General features: G+C 37.4%; 3 protein-coding genes across 3 annotated transcripts; 2 read left to right on the top strand and 1 right to left on the bottom strand.

Annotated features, from left to right (window-relative positions):
- The first annotated feature begins 7 nt into the window (after positions 1-7).
- On the top strand, positions 8-1,909 carry LOC110421433 (stress response NST1-like protein). Its single transcript, XM_021435036.2, has 2 exons — positions 8-461; positions 1,552-1,909. The coding sequence occupies exons 1-2, from the start codon at positions 66-68 to the stop codon at positions 1,720-1,722; spliced, it is 567 nt and encodes a 188-aa protein (XP_021290711.1). The 5' UTR covers positions 8-65; the 3' UTR covers positions 1,723-1,909.
- Positions 1,910-7,831: 5,922 nt separating this feature from the next.
- On the top strand, positions 7,832-14,261 carry TRM15 (GPI-anchored adhesin-like protein, putative (DUF3741)). The gene is made up of 7 exons (XM_021435031.2): positions 7,832-8,934; positions 9,746-9,970; positions 10,216-10,283; positions 10,424-12,059; positions 12,144-12,307; positions 12,602-12,788; positions 12,893-14,261. Exons 2-7 carry the CDS (start codon positions 9,820-9,822, stop codon positions 13,501-13,503), a joined length of 2,817 nt encoding a protein of 938 aa, XP_021290706.1. The 5' UTR covers positions 7,832-8,934; positions 9,746-9,819; the 3' UTR covers positions 13,504-14,261.
- Positions 14,262-14,794: 533 nt separating this feature from the next.
- On the bottom strand, positions 14,795-16,297 carry LOC110421434 (pre-mRNA-splicing factor CWC22-like protein (DUF3245)). The gene is made up of 3 exons (XM_021435037.2): positions 16,006-16,297; positions 15,264-15,343; positions 14,795-15,178 (listed from the first exon to the last, which is right to left on the bottom strand). Exons 1-3 carry the CDS (start codon positions 16,072-16,074, stop codon positions 14,920-14,922), a joined length of 408 nt encoding a protein of 135 aa, XP_021290712.1. The 5' UTR covers positions 16,075-16,297; the 3' UTR covers positions 14,795-14,919.
- Positions 16,298-16,342: the final 45 nt, after the last annotated feature.

Genomic DNA, 16,342 nt, shown 5'->3' with positions numbered 1-16,342 from the left:
TCCAACCCAAACAAAACCAGCTTTCCCCTTCACTGCTTCAGCAATCAGCACCACAGAGAGAAGCAATGGCAACCACGGGCTCTTCCTCTTTCAAAACCCTTTCGAAAACCCTACTCCGCTCCTTCTCCTCAAAATCGTCCCACCACAACAACCACCAACAGACCCACAAATTTTTAGAACCCAACTCCTTCTTGGGAAGCTGGAAGAGCCCCAACGGCCCCAAAGACGCCGAAAAGAAACTCGCCCAGTTGCGAAGAGACTATGCCAAGCAGGTCAAAGATGTCCGCAAGGAATACATCCACGAGATGGAGCTGTCGCGGCTGGAGAAGCTGAGGAAAGAAGAGGCCAGGAAAGAGGCTATTAGAGTTGCCAATGAGGAGCGGAAAAGACTTAAGGCTGAGGCTGCTAAGGTTAGAGCCCAAGAGCGTATGATTGCTGAAGAAGAGTTTCGACAAACCCTGGTATCTTTTACCACCCATTATATTTCCTTTGATTTTATTGTGAATTGCAATCGTAAAAAAGGATAAAAATCGAAATGTTTTCGGTTTAGTTGGATATTAATGCAGTTTGATTTTGGTGTTTGGAAATTGGGAGGTTTGTTTAAGTTGAGTAAGAGAATCTCCTTAGCGTATTTTTTCCCTTGTATAAAGAGAATCGAAGAACTAAAGTTATAGCTTTTACACTTTGTATATTGAGAAAAATGGAAAAAAAAAAGAATTGGAATTGGGTGTATGAATGTTGGATATTATAATACTTATTCCCTCGACTACCTTGGTAAATATGGTTGATTCTCAGTTTACTAAAGCTAAGTGAAAAAACTATGCCTGATAATTATGGCAACCAAAAGAGTTTTGAGGACAGTACCTTGCTTATTACCAAGTCAATTTTGTATTCAATGGAAGGGTGCTAACACAGATACAAAAGACTATGAGCTGTGTTGAGATTGGCCATCCATAGACCATACTAACCACTGGGGCATCAAAAATATGACTTCCAAAATCGAACCTTTCAAGTTATCATAGACTTGTTAAATCTGCACTTGTAGATATGAGCAAGGAATTGCTGGCGTTAAGGAGACATAGAGTAGAATTGTAAACATCTCGTATAACTGGCAATAATTGTTGTCAATAAGAAATCTTTGTTATTTAGGATATGGTTGATTGTGTGTGGAGCTGGATAGGAACTGGCCTTTTTGAGGCATTTCTTGTTCTCAAAGAGGAAGTTTTTTTCATGCTTTAACGTGATCATGTTGCTTATCGGCAGAACAGTCGTTAGGATTTTGTTGTTTTCCCATATACTGCTGGGTGCAAGCTCTCTTTTACTGCTGTTGCTGCCATTCTAGGGTCTTATGGATAATTTAAATGCACTGAAATCTTTTCATGTTAAGGACACACTGTCTGCTCTCTGTTCACTCTATATACATGTACATGAACTTGTTAGACCTCATGGTTGTGACCTTATTTCTAATTTTTAATTTGAAAATAAGTTACTTGATCCTGCATATATAAGCTCTCTATCTTATGCTCAAGATTTCGATTTGTATGAATGCAGTTGAAAGAAAGAGCAGAAAAGCTTGAATATTGGAGAACAACGCAAAAAATACATGAGGGTAAGAAGAAAGAGATGAATGAGCTACTGCACAGACAAAGTTCAATGTGGATTGATGAACGTGATTTGGAGAGGACGACACTGGCAGGCATAGTTGAAATCACACCCCTGTGACTTCCCTTCACTACCAAATTTGTAACTGATTTTGTCCATTATAGTCACAGAAGTATAAAATAAGCAGGGTTTTGTCCATCTTTCAAGAATTTAGTGAGTAATGGAAATGTTTGTGTACTGGGTCTGTCTTTGTTTGAACTTGCTTCCATTTTTCAAGCATTTAGTGACTAATGGAAATGTTTGTGTACTCGGTCTGTCTTTGTTTAAACTTGCTTGAATCCAGTTTGCTGGTAATTACATCACTGAAGAGTTACAGAAGGATACTGTTGGACTAGCATTCAAGCACATGTATTAGTGCTTTTTGGGCTGAATGCAGTTCAACAGTGAATCTGCTTATCGGTCCAACCCTCACCTTTATCCTCTCATACTCACATCCAATACCGTCTACTAAACAGATCAAATGTCGGCCTCAAGACCGACTGAGCTAACAACAGCGTCTGCTGGGTGCATTGTATCATGCTGATGAATTGAAGTTTTAATTCATGACATCCCATACTTCTTTTTGTTGCGATAGTTTGAGTTGCATGATTTGAAAACTCCTTCCAAATTGTTGTATGATACCTATTAAACAGACTATCTGAATAATTTATGCCATCACTATTCTTCTTTCAAATAGGAACATGAATGCTATGGTTTTCCTTTCCACATGATACGCCCCAAGAATGAACACTTAATATCTTGTAACTTGGGTTTCTTGCCCATGTGCTCATTTGTCATTTGGGTTTGAATTGAGAAAAACAAAATGCAGCTAAAGTTGAGCCCATTTAAGGTGGACAGTGGTCCTTAACCTGAGAATTAATGTCAATGTCCAAAGTTGTAGCATGCCCCCAATCCTTGTACTTCGTCGTTGAATTTAAGGGCAGCTCATATCTATATCGTAGGATCTTCATAGTCCTTGTGGTCCGCTTGTGGACCAGTCTCGAACCGACACGTGCTGCCTAACTATTGATTTATGTTTAATCATCATTGCTATAATGTGAAAGATCTGGGCCCTCCATCCACCAAAGGCAATTCCTGGACCGTCCTTTTTCCAATCTGAAGGTCACACCATTCATAAAGTTGTAGTCTGATTTTTCAAGGTGCAGTTTTACATGGCTAATCCTGATCTGATAGATAGCTTAACCTAAGGGTTTTCTTTATATATTTCTATTCTTCCAACAATGATTCGATAGGTGGAAATGTTTGCTTACTCCACAATCCCTTGGTTTAATATTTTTTGGGCTAAGCATATAGCCATCTTGTCTTATAAGGAGGATCAAGACATGTCACGAGCTCTCTTTCTTTTTCCTTCTCAATGATGTCATTTGACTCTTAGATAAAGCGTCTTTCAAAGTGCTTAACAAACATATTGTTATTTTTAAAATATATATATATATATATATTTATATACATTATCATCACAGATATTGAACCACTTCAAATTATTATTATAATATTTCTTAAAAAAATACATAATTTTAATTAAATTTCATCAGACTTTCCATAATTGAACAGGAAAAGTTAGCTTGTGCAATGGTAGCCCCCACCACATCAAGTTCCATATGATTTTACGTTTGATAATTTGAGATGCTGAAAGCAAAATATCATATGATATGAAAGAGGGGGAAAAAAATTATGGGCTTTTTAAATGTGGGCCGATTTTTGTCGATACTTAGGTGAAGGGGAAGCCAATTGTGTGGCATCATTCATACTTCAATGAGTCATGATTCCACTCTCTCTCTCTCTCGCATCCCATTTGGCCAACTCATAGTGATTCAGGCATCATAAAGTGGTAGTATATTTCGACCCCCATTAACTTTCATTACTTTCTCTTTTGTTGAGTGTAATGCAACTTATGGGGAGCTTTTGCTTTCTTTCTCTTATAGATTTGGGGTTCTGAGTTGGGAGTCCTTTCAAAGGGCTTTGGGTACTCGAAAGTGGGAGCATCCAATGCTTAAAAGAGAACGGGAATATCCAATATTCCAACCTTGACATTGCCAAAGGTTAAAAGAAGGGTGGGTTTTCTTTTTGCTTTTCTTTTTCTTCTTCTTACCTTATTTAATTGTATATTGTAATCAAGACTTGTATACTCTTTGTTATATATTAGAGCTTGGACCATCAAGTCAAACGGTTAGAAGGACAAATTATGCTTTCATTATCTTCTGGAATCTTAGATGGGCATTGCATAACCTCCTTATGCTAAAACCTAAAGCAAAACTGGATTAGCTATATATTGCTTCTACAATAAAAAAAATTAAAGAAATGAAAAAGGGGAGGTTGTTTAACCACTTCTTACATGACAACCACCAACCAATGAACTGTACTGACATCAAGCACAGATTCTAGATTGAATATTGTAATGTAATGACCTAATCTGATAATCAAACCTCAACCAACTCTATGCCGGATTATGGGTTACATCCCACTTTTTTTATAATAATATTAGCATCTAAAAAGGAAAGAATTATTTGGTGAGCTTAATTCCACCAAACTAATGCAAATTATGAAGTTTGGTAGATATCTAATGAATAAAATGTTGAATCAAACTTTGGGTATTTCCTAACCAAGTTTTAAATGATTTTTTCTTTGAAATTGGAACATAATATATATGTAGATGAAACTTTGTTGTAAAAAAAAAATGATTGAATTTGGAACATATCCTTCTTCTTCTTCTTTCCTTTTTTGTTGTGGTCCTCTATTTTATGTGAATCTTATTCCACCCAACGCCCTTCACTTTAATCATCTTGGATATCTTTGAAACAAAGCAAGAAAAAGGCTGCCTAGATGCTGGCATGCAAAAAAAGAAGAACAAGAAAATCTCTCCCCCCCCCCCCCCCTCCCATGTTTCCTTCTTAAATAAGAACCAATTTTGTATGGGGAGTGTTATTTTCATCAATCTTTTAAATGTGATAGGGAGAGAAAATAAGAACAAAAATGGGGTAACCAGTCATAATCTATCACTATCAATGTTAAAAGTTGCAGCCAATGTATGTGAATAACAAAGGTTTGGGTGTTTTAGATTTTGATAGTACAGTAATTAGTGGTCCCCAAAGAAGCATCGCCAATAAACCTTTTTTCGTCACTCGAATACAAAAAGTGAGCTTCAAAACAAATAGCAATTTTGATGACGACAATGCATGATTCCAAAGGCTTGGAATGGAGAGAAGTTCGTTTGGCCACCTTACCCCCTATTATTGAACGGACCACACTTGTGATTAGCTATTATTATTATTATTATTATTATTATTGCTATAATCATAAATTTTAGCAAATACCCTTCCTTCATTTTTTTTTCTCCTTTAAAAAGGGTATCCAACTACTATAATATTTGTTAAATTAGGTGACCACACATCCACTCCCCTACATATGGAATTTATGACTTAATTGACTTTGCACATCACATTAATAGGATTGAGAAAAAGGATACAAATTGAAGAGATGGATTGCAAAATGGTCCAAACAAGAATATTGCACACAAATTCTAATTCAAAGGCTTTTAGCCTCACCGACAACGGGGTATATATTTACAGAGGATGTAGCGTGGTATAAAACAAGAAAGGGGATTGAGAAATTGAGTGGTCAGCTTGTTGTCTCCTATGGGCCGTGTGATACGAGAAAGAGTGGAGTCACCGTTGGAGTTGGTATGTGAGAGTGGACCCATCAGCCTTTTGGTATTTCAGAGAGTGTGGGGGCGCCTCGGCCCAACTGCTCCTCCCTCACCTGCGCCCTGGACAACCATAAAAAAGGGTATTGGTTTCGTGAACTTCTGCATGCCCTTGTTTCCCCCACAAGCAGGTCCAGTCCCCTTGCCTTTGCTTGTGCTTCGTTTTGGTTTTTTTCAGGTGCTTTGCCACGACTATGACAGCTGAAATTCAGCTCCTTTACCTGCACCAAAAGCTAGAATTTCTATACTGAATGAACCAAAAAAAAAAAAAAAGAAAGGAAATCAGTTTCTTTGTTTTTTTCCCATTTTTTCATGAGCAGCTGTCTCTAACTTTGGACAATAAAATCAGAGCAATGTTTCCTCAATGATTTTTCCAAACTAAACAAAATGTCACGGGCTCATGTAATTTAGTCCCATTTATTTATTTATTCTAAATATAGTTACATCCTTCTAAAATTAGTTTCCACACATAAGTCAGAATAAACATGTACCAGAAGTTATCCTAGTCTCAGGTAAAATCTAATCAATGATTGGAAAAACAAACGGCTGTTAACCTAGCTACTGGTTAACTATGTCTCATTGTAATCACATAACTAGATGGTGTGACCACATTTGCCATTTGTCTTCAACACTAATCTCAAGTCACAAATTGAAGATTATTTTCCATCTAACAACAGTATGAATATTTGAGCCTCAACAAGCCGAATATAACATTATAGGTTATTCTTTTAGTCAAAACAAAAAAAAAAAAAGAAAGGTTAAAAGTGTTCCAACTTTTACCGGTTCCAACAGAGTTTTAAAAAGAAACCAAAGTATAATTCCTTTTAAAGTTGAAACTTTTTTGAATCAACTGTTGGTTTATGTATGTGGAACAGCTTTTGAAAGACTAAATCCGGACCAAATTGGCATTAACCCTTTCTATTCATGGCAACCAACATGGCATGCAGCCAACCTCTCCCATATATGTAAGTCGGCAGTGATGCCATTAAACATTATGGAGATATAACTTCAAGTTTTAACACACTTTTTTTTTTCATTTTTTTATTAATAAATCCCAAGAAAAACAACCAAGCATCTGCCATGGTACCCTTTGCATTAATTGTTCTTCCCATTTGCCTCCATCAAAACCCATTTTGGTGCTATCTTTTTCCTTACTAAATTTTGTATGCAAACCGCGGCAAGAGGAAGGGGTTTTTAAGATTTCCAACAGAGCCTATTCCCTCATAATAATTACATTAAAAAGAAAAAAAAAGCTGGCAGATTTGAATTCAAAAACCAAGTATCATTACCATCATAATGGTTATTACTTATGGAGTCAAAAACAAGAAACAAAAAAAAGGCAATGGTGGCTTCCACCACCACCACAACCTCCATCATTTATTTTTGCACTAATATTAATTGTACCTTATATTTTATAGTAGCATGCAGCTCGACAAAATTTGGGACTTCAGTATTGTTGTACTTTTTGAAAAAAGAAAAAAGAAAAACAAAGCACCAAGTATAATCTTTAGTTTAGCAAATTGAACCAAGTAAACATACTCTATAATGTAGAAATCACTCAAACGTGTGATCCCCCATTGCCACTTTGTTGGGTTTCTTTTATTATTTGTATTTTAATTGTAGTCCTACGCGTTATTGTGTATATTTATTTTGTTTTAAAAGAAGGCATGATCCATGTGTAGCAAATTCCTAACTTTTATTCTAAAATTCTTCATATTTTCTTTTAAATTCTTTGGGTTCATCTAAAGGTTAATTGCTGAATACCCAATCTTAGTATCTACCTTAAATTTCTTTCTCAAAAAGGAACAAAAACAAAACAAACAAGTGAATTGTATTTGCTACATAAGGTTGTAATGTCTATAAGGCCACATCCATTTTAGTTAACCTTTTTCTTTTCTTTCTTCCATTTCTCTATCAAAGTTTTGGACAATCCGTATGCATTTCTTGTTTCTCAACGACACCCTTTGCTTTTAACCTTTTTTTTTCCTTCTCTAGAGACCAAGAAAAAGTAGACACCAACCCACCCATGAGAGTGTAGACAATTTCTGGGATGGCGGCCAAGTTGCCAGGAGATATAAGAGACAGAATACGCAAAAACTAACAAGTTGGAGACAGAGGTTTCCCACTTTTTGCCCGAAAGAGAAAGGTACAGGAGAGATGAGAGGGAAGAGAACTGGTGCCTGGTGGTGAGTTGCGTCATGTTTCAGTGTGGTAGAAAGAAACCCAACAAGAAAAATGGTAATAAAAAAGAAAAGATATAAATAAAACAGCAGAGAGGGGAGAGCAGACTTTTCTTCAACATAAAGGCTGAAGCTCTCTCTCTCTCTCTCTCTCTCTCTCTTTCTCTTTTTCTTTTGGCTTTGGAAGTGGGGTCCATTGCAATCGAATCAAAACCCCAACTGTCACGTATTCTCTTCCAACTGGAGACTACTTCTTCTACTATCTTTCTCTTCCCTTGTTTTTGGCCAACAACATTGTAATCTTAAGCATTTTTTCTCCTGTCACTTTCTTTCCCATTCTCTCTCTCTCTCTCTCTCTACTCTTCTTTACTCCACTTTTCTTTTCCACAGTCTATAATGCCTGCCCATTTCAGTTTTTCTTCATAAAAAATCAAGGGTCGGTGCCAGATAAAGCATTTTCTGCTCTGCTTCTTTACTTTTTCGTTGTCAAAACGATGCCACCACCTAGATAAAGTCCTTGTTTCCTCTCTTATTATCACTATTTCTTATATCCCAGATTTTGCTGAGTTTTTATTCTGTTTTCTTTTTTTATTTCTTTAAGCTTTTTCCATTTGTTTATCTATTGGTTGGAGCTTGGAACTAGCTTCTGAGATTGCAGTAGGATTTCCGAAGAAAGAAAAAGAAAAATCTGTCTTCACTGTTTTCCATCAGAATTTGACAGAGAACTCATATGGGTGTTTATACGAAGCTTGGATTGGTTGTTATCAGTGGAAGAAGTATAAAATTTGGTTGTTTCAACTAGTTGGAGATATGGCATTCAAGGAGAGAAAATGGGCAAAAGCAAGTATTCAGTTTTCTCAGGGCTTCAATTCTGTTAATCAGGAATAGTATAATTCTGGTTTTCTTTTTCCTGTCTTTGGGTGACTCTGAGAATCCAGTTCAGGCCATGCAAAGGCACAGCTTCGAGGAGTGTCAAGGCTTTGATCGCTTCCCAAGTTGATTACTTTGCATGCTCTTTGTTGATTGAAGGGTTGGGAAAAAGGAATTCTTTGAGGTGTCATCAATCTGTAATCTTCAAATGCAATTGATCGTTTCGTTGAGGTGAAGATCCAAGAAAAAAAAGAGCAAAAAAAAAAAGCTCTGAGTCCTTTAGCGAGGAATTTGAGGCGCGGGTTAAGGCTTGAGGAGGCAAAAAGACAGCTTTGATACCTTGCCATCCAAAGAAAGCTTTGGCTATTGACCTTGTGGTTTACGCTACTTGGGAAACTTGAGTTGTTGAAACTGGAATGTTGTTATTCTACTTTTTTATGCTAACATGTCCAGTTACATTTGACTGCAGCTCTCTCCTAGTTCTTGGTGGTATCGAATTTTAAGAACCCTGTTTTTCAGGTACACATTTTATGCATTTCTTCCTCATCTCTCATCAAATCAATCACCTTTATAGCTTTGCTCTTTCATTATTTTTATTTTTATTATTGTTTTAGGATAAAGGGGATGAGGTATTTGACAGTTCACGTAAAGCAAATCAAATTAGGAAAAAAAAAAAAAGGAAGAAGATAAGAGGTTATGTGACAATTTAGGTGCTGCATGAGAGAGACAGAAGCCATATCTGTATCTCAAAGGCTTAAGGAAAGGGTTTAACAGTATTTTAGGAATGTTAAGAACTGATGAATTTAGAAGCTGATCTGTTAAAGGGAATTTCTTGTTTTGCATAATCATCAGTGTCAAGTGTCTCCTCAGAATTCTCATGACCATGTGAAATTTGGGCTGATCTGATTGTGGGGTGTCTGTTTCCAGTTCCTTGCACAATGAGACAGTCATGATTCTTTTACCACTTAGCTTGTATTCTTGTCTGAAAGATTCAGTTAAAAGAGATTGTCATTGGAAGTTTTTTGAAGAGCTGAGGCTAACAATTCAAGAGTGACTTTTTGTTTATTATGAGTGTCTACCTGTTTTGCCTTTGGTTCATCTGTTTGAATGATAAGTTTTCTGCAACACCATGGACTCCTACATAGCCTATTTGCATTTCTGGCATCCACATATCAATGTCTGTTCTTTTTCTTCACATCAGCTCTTAGCAACTCTATGATGAAGGTGCCTTTGTCTCCCCTATTCTTATATTTTATAAAATCGGTAAACATTTGAGACCTTACATTTCATTTTTATATCCTTCTAATTCCTGATTTTTTCTGTTTATCAGATTTCCAAGTCACCTTTCAACAAACAACTTTCAATTGTCAAAGCATTATAATCCCAAATAAAACCACATTTATCATGGCCAAAACATCAAATAGGCGCCCTGTGCGATATGAAAAGGAACAGTTGGGCTGTATGTGGGGCTTGATTAGTATGTTTGACTTCCGCCATGGTCGATCAACTCAGAGATTGCTTTCTGATAGAAGGCGCAGTTACAGAAATGCGGTTGGTAAGTTCTCTAAGAAATTTTGAAGCATCCGCATGCATGTGGATAGAACTCTGTTTAAAGTTGCAAATTGATTACAAAAAGTCTTTTGCATTGTCCTTTTAGCATTAAGAGATTATTTGGTTTGTTGGTATGATTAAATCTAAAACCTATTTTTTCTTTAAAGTTAGAAATATTGGTTTGTTTGTGTTTGATCCATGTTGTTTTAAGTTTTCCTTTAATGCTGTGTTTTCTCTTTATTCTTGCAGGTGTGGGAAACTCAGTAAAAAAACTTGACATGTTGACTAGTTCTGGAGACAATTGTCCAGAAACTCTTGTAAGCTTTAAAAACCTTAACCCACTAATTTTGAAAATTGCCATATATTCATTAGAAGGGCAGAGATATTTTGAGCGGAAGATATTCATCAATGGAGTAAGCTTTTCATTTATTATTGATATTACTATTGCTTTATCCAGGATGCTGAAGAGAAAACAACAGTATCTGATGCATGTAAGCCAAGTGTGAAGAAACTCCTAGAAGAAGAAATGTCCGGAGAGCAGGTTGCAAAGAAAGATGTAAATAATACTGAAATTGAAGCAAAACGGTGTGATTCAGGGCAAGAAGACAACAGAAGGAAGAACCGGAAAAGAAAAAACAAAACTCGTAAGAAAAGTCGTGATAGCAGTCTTGATTTTGATGCTGCTGAGAACTTGGTATCAGAAGGTTCTTGTCAGCATAAATCAGAGCAACAAACTACAAGCAATCTCAATATGGACAACCTAATGGAAGAGTTTTGTCAGAAAATCCATCAGAAAACAATAAATTGTGTGCATCATGGCCAGCCTGCTGAAGGTCATATGCAGCCAAACCTGAAGAGTTCTGGTTTTGAAGAAAGATTGACTGAGGCAATCAAGTTCTTAGTGAGTCAGAAGCTGATTAACGGGAATCAACTTACAGAAGATGGGGAACTCCAAGCCTCAAAAGAAGTCATGGATGCACTTCAAATTTTGAGTTTAGATGAGGAATTGTTTTTGAAACTTCTACGGGATCCAAACTCATTGTTGGTGAAATATGTGCACGACTTGCCAGATGCTCAATTAAAGGAGGAGGAAGAGTCTACACCTCTTGCTGGATCCAACTTTTCAGAGCAGGAGCTTGTTGATTTAAGACAATCCAGTGAGCCTGTTAATAGAAAACAGCATAACTTCTTTAGAAGAAAGCTCAAGTCTTGCGGAAGGGACCTATCAGATGGAAATAAGGTTTCTCAAGCTTCAAATAAAATTGTAATTTTGAAGCCTGGGCCAACATGCTTGCAAACTCCTGAAACTGGAAGCAGCCTTGGCTTATCACCAGAACCTCAGTACATCATCAGACATAGGGAGCCTAATGAGAAAGTTGGTTCCCACTTTTTTCTTGCTGAAATAAAAAGAAAGTTGAAACATGCTATGGGAAGGGAACAACATAGAATCCCCACTGATGGTATTTCTAAAAGATTTCCTGGTGAGCGACAAAATTCAGGGGATAGTGGAGGAGTTAAGGAATATATTGGGATGAATTCTCCAACTAAAGACCACTTCTTTATTGAAAGAATGGCCAGACCTTCCATTGGTGTCAAAAAAGGAGAAAAAACAAGCAAGCTAAAAGGTTCTGAACAAGGTACAGATTATGAGACTACTGATTTTTCCAAGCAAAAGGTTTCGAACATCTATCTTGAGGCAAAGAAACATCTCTCTGAGATGCTAAGAAATGGGGATGAGAATGTGGATCTTTCAAGCAGACAGGTTCCAAAAACTTTAGGCAGGCTTCTTTCTCTTCCTGAGTATAACTCATCACCTGTTGGCAGCCCTGGGAGGAACTTGGAGCCTAATTTCATTACTGCACAGATGAGATTTGCTGGCTCTGAAAATTTTGGGGAGGTGAATGTAAACAATCAACAGAACCATGTCAGCCATCTAAGTCAAGTAGCAGAGAGCCAGCTTTGCATTTCAGATAACAAGACCATTAATGAAGTCCATGGTGATAATGCCATTTTAAACAACCTTGACACTTGTGTGAATGATGACAAAGAGGACCAAACATTTTGTGCTGCTAAAGATGAAATGAGTTCTGAAGGTATTGTTTTGCATTTGTTTAATTTATGGTGACAATCATGAGTATCTGGGTTTATTAAATTGAACCTTCATAAAATTTATGCAGGTTCTGTGAGTAATGTTAAAGCACCTGAACTGATGGTTCAGGAAGAAAGCAAGGTCTTGGACACTTTTTCTGAGACAAGTGACTCTTCAATTACTAGAGATGACAAAAATGTAGATGTATGTGAAGTTTGTGATGAAAAACAACATCATCAATGCTTGAAACAGGTATACTGATGCCACTTGCTGGAATATATTTGAGATGTGATTACAAAGAATCTTAAAGCAATGAATACAAGCTGCTTATGCCCTTCCATTAATCTCCCATCTCCCACAAAGAGGATGGAAAAAGATACATCACGTTTGATATTGTCTTGATTCTATTGTTATGTTAAAGGCAGAGCTAAAATCCCCATAATCAAAATAGAGGCTCTTCTATATATCATGTCATTATTCCATTTTGTTGTTCTGCACCCTGTATATGTTATGTCATCCAACTAATTATTTTTGTTCTTTCTCCAGGATTCATCTGAAGAGGACCAACAGCCATTTTCTCCACTAGCATCTCCATCAAACTCTTTAGTTACCAATAAGGTTGAGTGTCCAGAGAGTGTTACTGATATACAGGAGCGGCCAAGTCCTGTATCTGTTCTTGAGCCACTATTTGCAGAGGATGTTATCAGCCCTGCAAGCATCAGATCTCATACTGGTAGGCATATGAGAGAATTATTTTGTTTGTTACACACCCTACTTTTGTATTTAACTTTGTTCTATCACATTTTGTCTAATGCCAATTTGTTCACCGATCTTCAGCTGAAACATCCATGCAACCACTAAGAATTCGATTCGAAGAACATGGCTCTTTAGCCACAAATCACAGCAATCATATTAAAACTTGCATGGATGATAAAGAATCAATATTTGAGCACGTAAAGGCAGTGCTGCAAGCCTCTAGTTTCAACTGGGATGAACTCTACATCAGGTCACTTTCTTCAGACCAGCTTCTTGACCCATTATTGCTTGATGAGGTAGAGTACTCGCCCAACCAGCTCTGTCATGACCAAAAACTGCTCTTTGATTGCATTAATGAAGTTATCATGGAGGTTTGTGGGTACTACTTTGGTTCCCCGGGTGTGTCATTTATCAAACCCAACATCCGTCCTATCCCAAACATGAAACATACTATTCTAGAGGTCTGGCAAGGAGTTTATTGGCATTTGCTTCCAATGCCACTGCCTCGTACTTTGGACCAGATAGTCAGAAAAGACATGTCTAAGACAGGGACATGGATGGATCTTCGACTTGACACTGATTGTATTGGTGTTGAGATGGGTGAAGCCATTCTTGAAGATTTAGTGGAAGACACCGTAACCAGCTACATAAATGAAAGTCTGGAATGTGAATATCATGTGCTTCCAGCTTAGCTGAAGGACCACGAGAGTGACATCAACTTGTAAAAGGCAACTGACTCTGTTTTGTTCATACTTCATACCAATAATGTACCTCACGTTGGGTCAAGGTGGGAGAAAAACAAGCTAATTAAGTCTTCTAAATCAGAAGGATAGGCAGTGACATCCCACCGAGCAAGGGGGGCATCATTTAACTCTCCTTAAAGGTGTTTTTTGCATGATGCAATGGCTTTTTCTAACCTTGCCATTGAAATCATGTAGATACATAAAAAATCTTCCCATATCTATTAACCATTAACCAGGAGACCTTACAAGCAGCAACCATGAATTGATTCCTATTTCATGTGCAGAGATCCTTTGCAAATGCTCCTCACAAGAATTAACAACAAACACCTGATTTCAGACGCCTTTCTTGGTTCATTTTAATCAATGACTATACTGCTACATCTGGATCAGTGCATTTCTCCTGGTGACAAGTTGATAAAAATGTTCTTTCTCATTGTAGAACTTATAGGGTTTGGCATGTATTGGTCGTGTGTGGATGGTGTGCTTTTCATTTTGATTGATTTCATTCATTCTTGAGTTTCGTACTTGAGTGGTTTTCTTCATTGTTGTATCTGTGCATTTCTGTATTTAGAGTTGAGAGTGCTTATGAGTGGAGTTATGACTACTTTGATAATGGAGGTCGGATTTCATACGTCTGATGTATGCGCCTATACAAGTTATGCTCGTTGAAAATAATAAATAACACTGAACATCTTGTAAGAATGCAATTATGGGATGGAAATGAAGTAGACATGAGCTTTTATTTCTCTTGCTTTTAACGCAAACTGTGGCCCATTTCTCTGTACTTGGTTTCCAGTTTTTTGCTCTGACCGTAGGGTGGAGAAGAGTGGGAGCTTAACCAACTAACAGTCGTATCGAGGACCACGGCATCATCATCATGCCATCATGCCCACGTTCACAACTAATAAGCTCTCAGCCACTAAACTCTTCAGTGGGAAACTAGGGCCCTGTATGAAAGCAGTGCAAACCAATCATTTATTGAAACCACCACAGGCTGTTCTGGTCTCATCTACCCATTGTCAATATCTTGCAAGTATATCCATGAACTTCAAGCCATTGAAGGAAGAAAGTGGCATCCAAAACGTTTTCTAACAATATGATTTATTGGGAACCACCAACGACAGTAAACCCCATTGAATTACCTAAGAGGACCAACCCACATTTCATCAAATGTCCTGCTCATGGTCCATGATAATTTAACTTCTCAACATACAAGAATGATATATCTTTGCTAACAAAATTATTTCAAGAACAAAAGCTTTGATTTCTCATAGATATTTCCATTGGCGAAAATGTTTACAAGTCATTATGTTAACCAGAAAGTATATTACACTTTGTTACATTCAGCCTTTTCAAGGCCGCAAGTCACTTTCGTTTTCTCTTTGCCTGTAATTGTGAAGTCAGAGGAACTGCTTTCTTCCTAACAAATGCACTGCTTCTGCTTTCTGGGTCCTCATCATCACCATCTTCATCAACTACATCTACGCCAGAATGGGTGGTGGACTCTTGATTTCTTGATGCTTTCCTTTTTCCAGCATCCAACTTGGCATATATTTTTCTTTCGACAGGGTCGTTTGAGGGTCCAACTTTTGATTGACGCAGAACTTTTGCCCCTAGTCCGAGCCTGTTAAAAACAGATCAGAAATAAAACTAAGAAAAGATGGTGCATGAATACATGATACAGCTATGATAGAAGGATCCACACTGACCCACTAGGCCGGCCTTCTGGTTCTACTTCCACAGCTTCATCTTCAGTAGATCCACTCATTTTACAAACCCATTGTTCTGCCTGCATATCACTGATGTCAACAACAAATGGGACGAGGATTGCAAAACAAAAGAACAAACAATCACTCTCAGATTAGAAGCTCATTCCATCATGACACAAGAGTTACCAAGGCTCTTTATTTTTTGATAACTCTACACATACAAGCAGAAATTACAATCATATAATCACAGAATCCTCAATATTTATGACATAGTTATTACATCCAGAAACCAATGGAATAACCCAACAAACCAGTATATAGATCGGACTAAACCTACCCATGGTGAGACTTAAACCTGAAACCTAAAGCCTCCAAGACCTTCTCCTCAATGCATGTTACTAGGATTAAGCAAAAGACAGTCAAATGTATAAAAGGCCAAGCACAGTTATAGATTTATATGAAACATCAATAATTCTGAAAGTCGCTACATCTTCATATTATAAATTAGTAACAAAGTAGTACATCTTCTTGCCAAGCATAATTCAATTACCATAGTTCAGACCCAAATACATAAAATATTGTCTACTACCAAGCCAATCACCAAAGGTAATGTACTGAATCATGAATAAGACAAAACAGAGCTAAAACAAGAAACCCAAATCACCAAGACCAGTGCCTCCAAAACCATGAAAGACTCGCCAATATCAGTACAATTAAAAGCAAAAGCGAAAGAGATTATTACCAGTTTCGCTGCGTTATTCAGCTTTACAATTTTAGGAGGCCCAGTTTTTCTTGGCGTTTCCGTGGTCATTGGCCTCTGTTACATGGACTCTGCGGCACTTTAAAAATCGCAACGGCGAAGTTCAGTCGCAATGGCAAATTTGATTTGGTGCCTCTGGCGGCCGGCGGCGAGATGGAAGGAGAAGAAGAGGTAGGTTGAGTAGATTAGGACATTCGTTTTATCATTCCAATTGGGCTTAGGAGTCACTAGGCCTGCAGTCAATATATTACTATACTTCTGGCCCAAGAGAACAAGGGCATGACGCCTCCGGCTCTTGACTGATTCTATGTAGCCCAAC

This window comes from Theobroma umbraticum, unplaced genomic scaffold (assembly GCF_002168275.2).
Source record: "Theobroma umbraticum cultivar Fairchild unplaced genomic scaffold, ASM216827v3 scaffold_130.0, whole genome shotgun sequence".
NCBI lineage: Eukaryota > Viridiplantae > Streptophyta > Magnoliopsida > Malvales > Malvaceae > Theobroma > Theobroma umbraticum.
The sequence above is the reverse complement of the archived record's forward strand: the minus strand, read 5'-3'. Positions and strand labels throughout refer to the sequence as shown.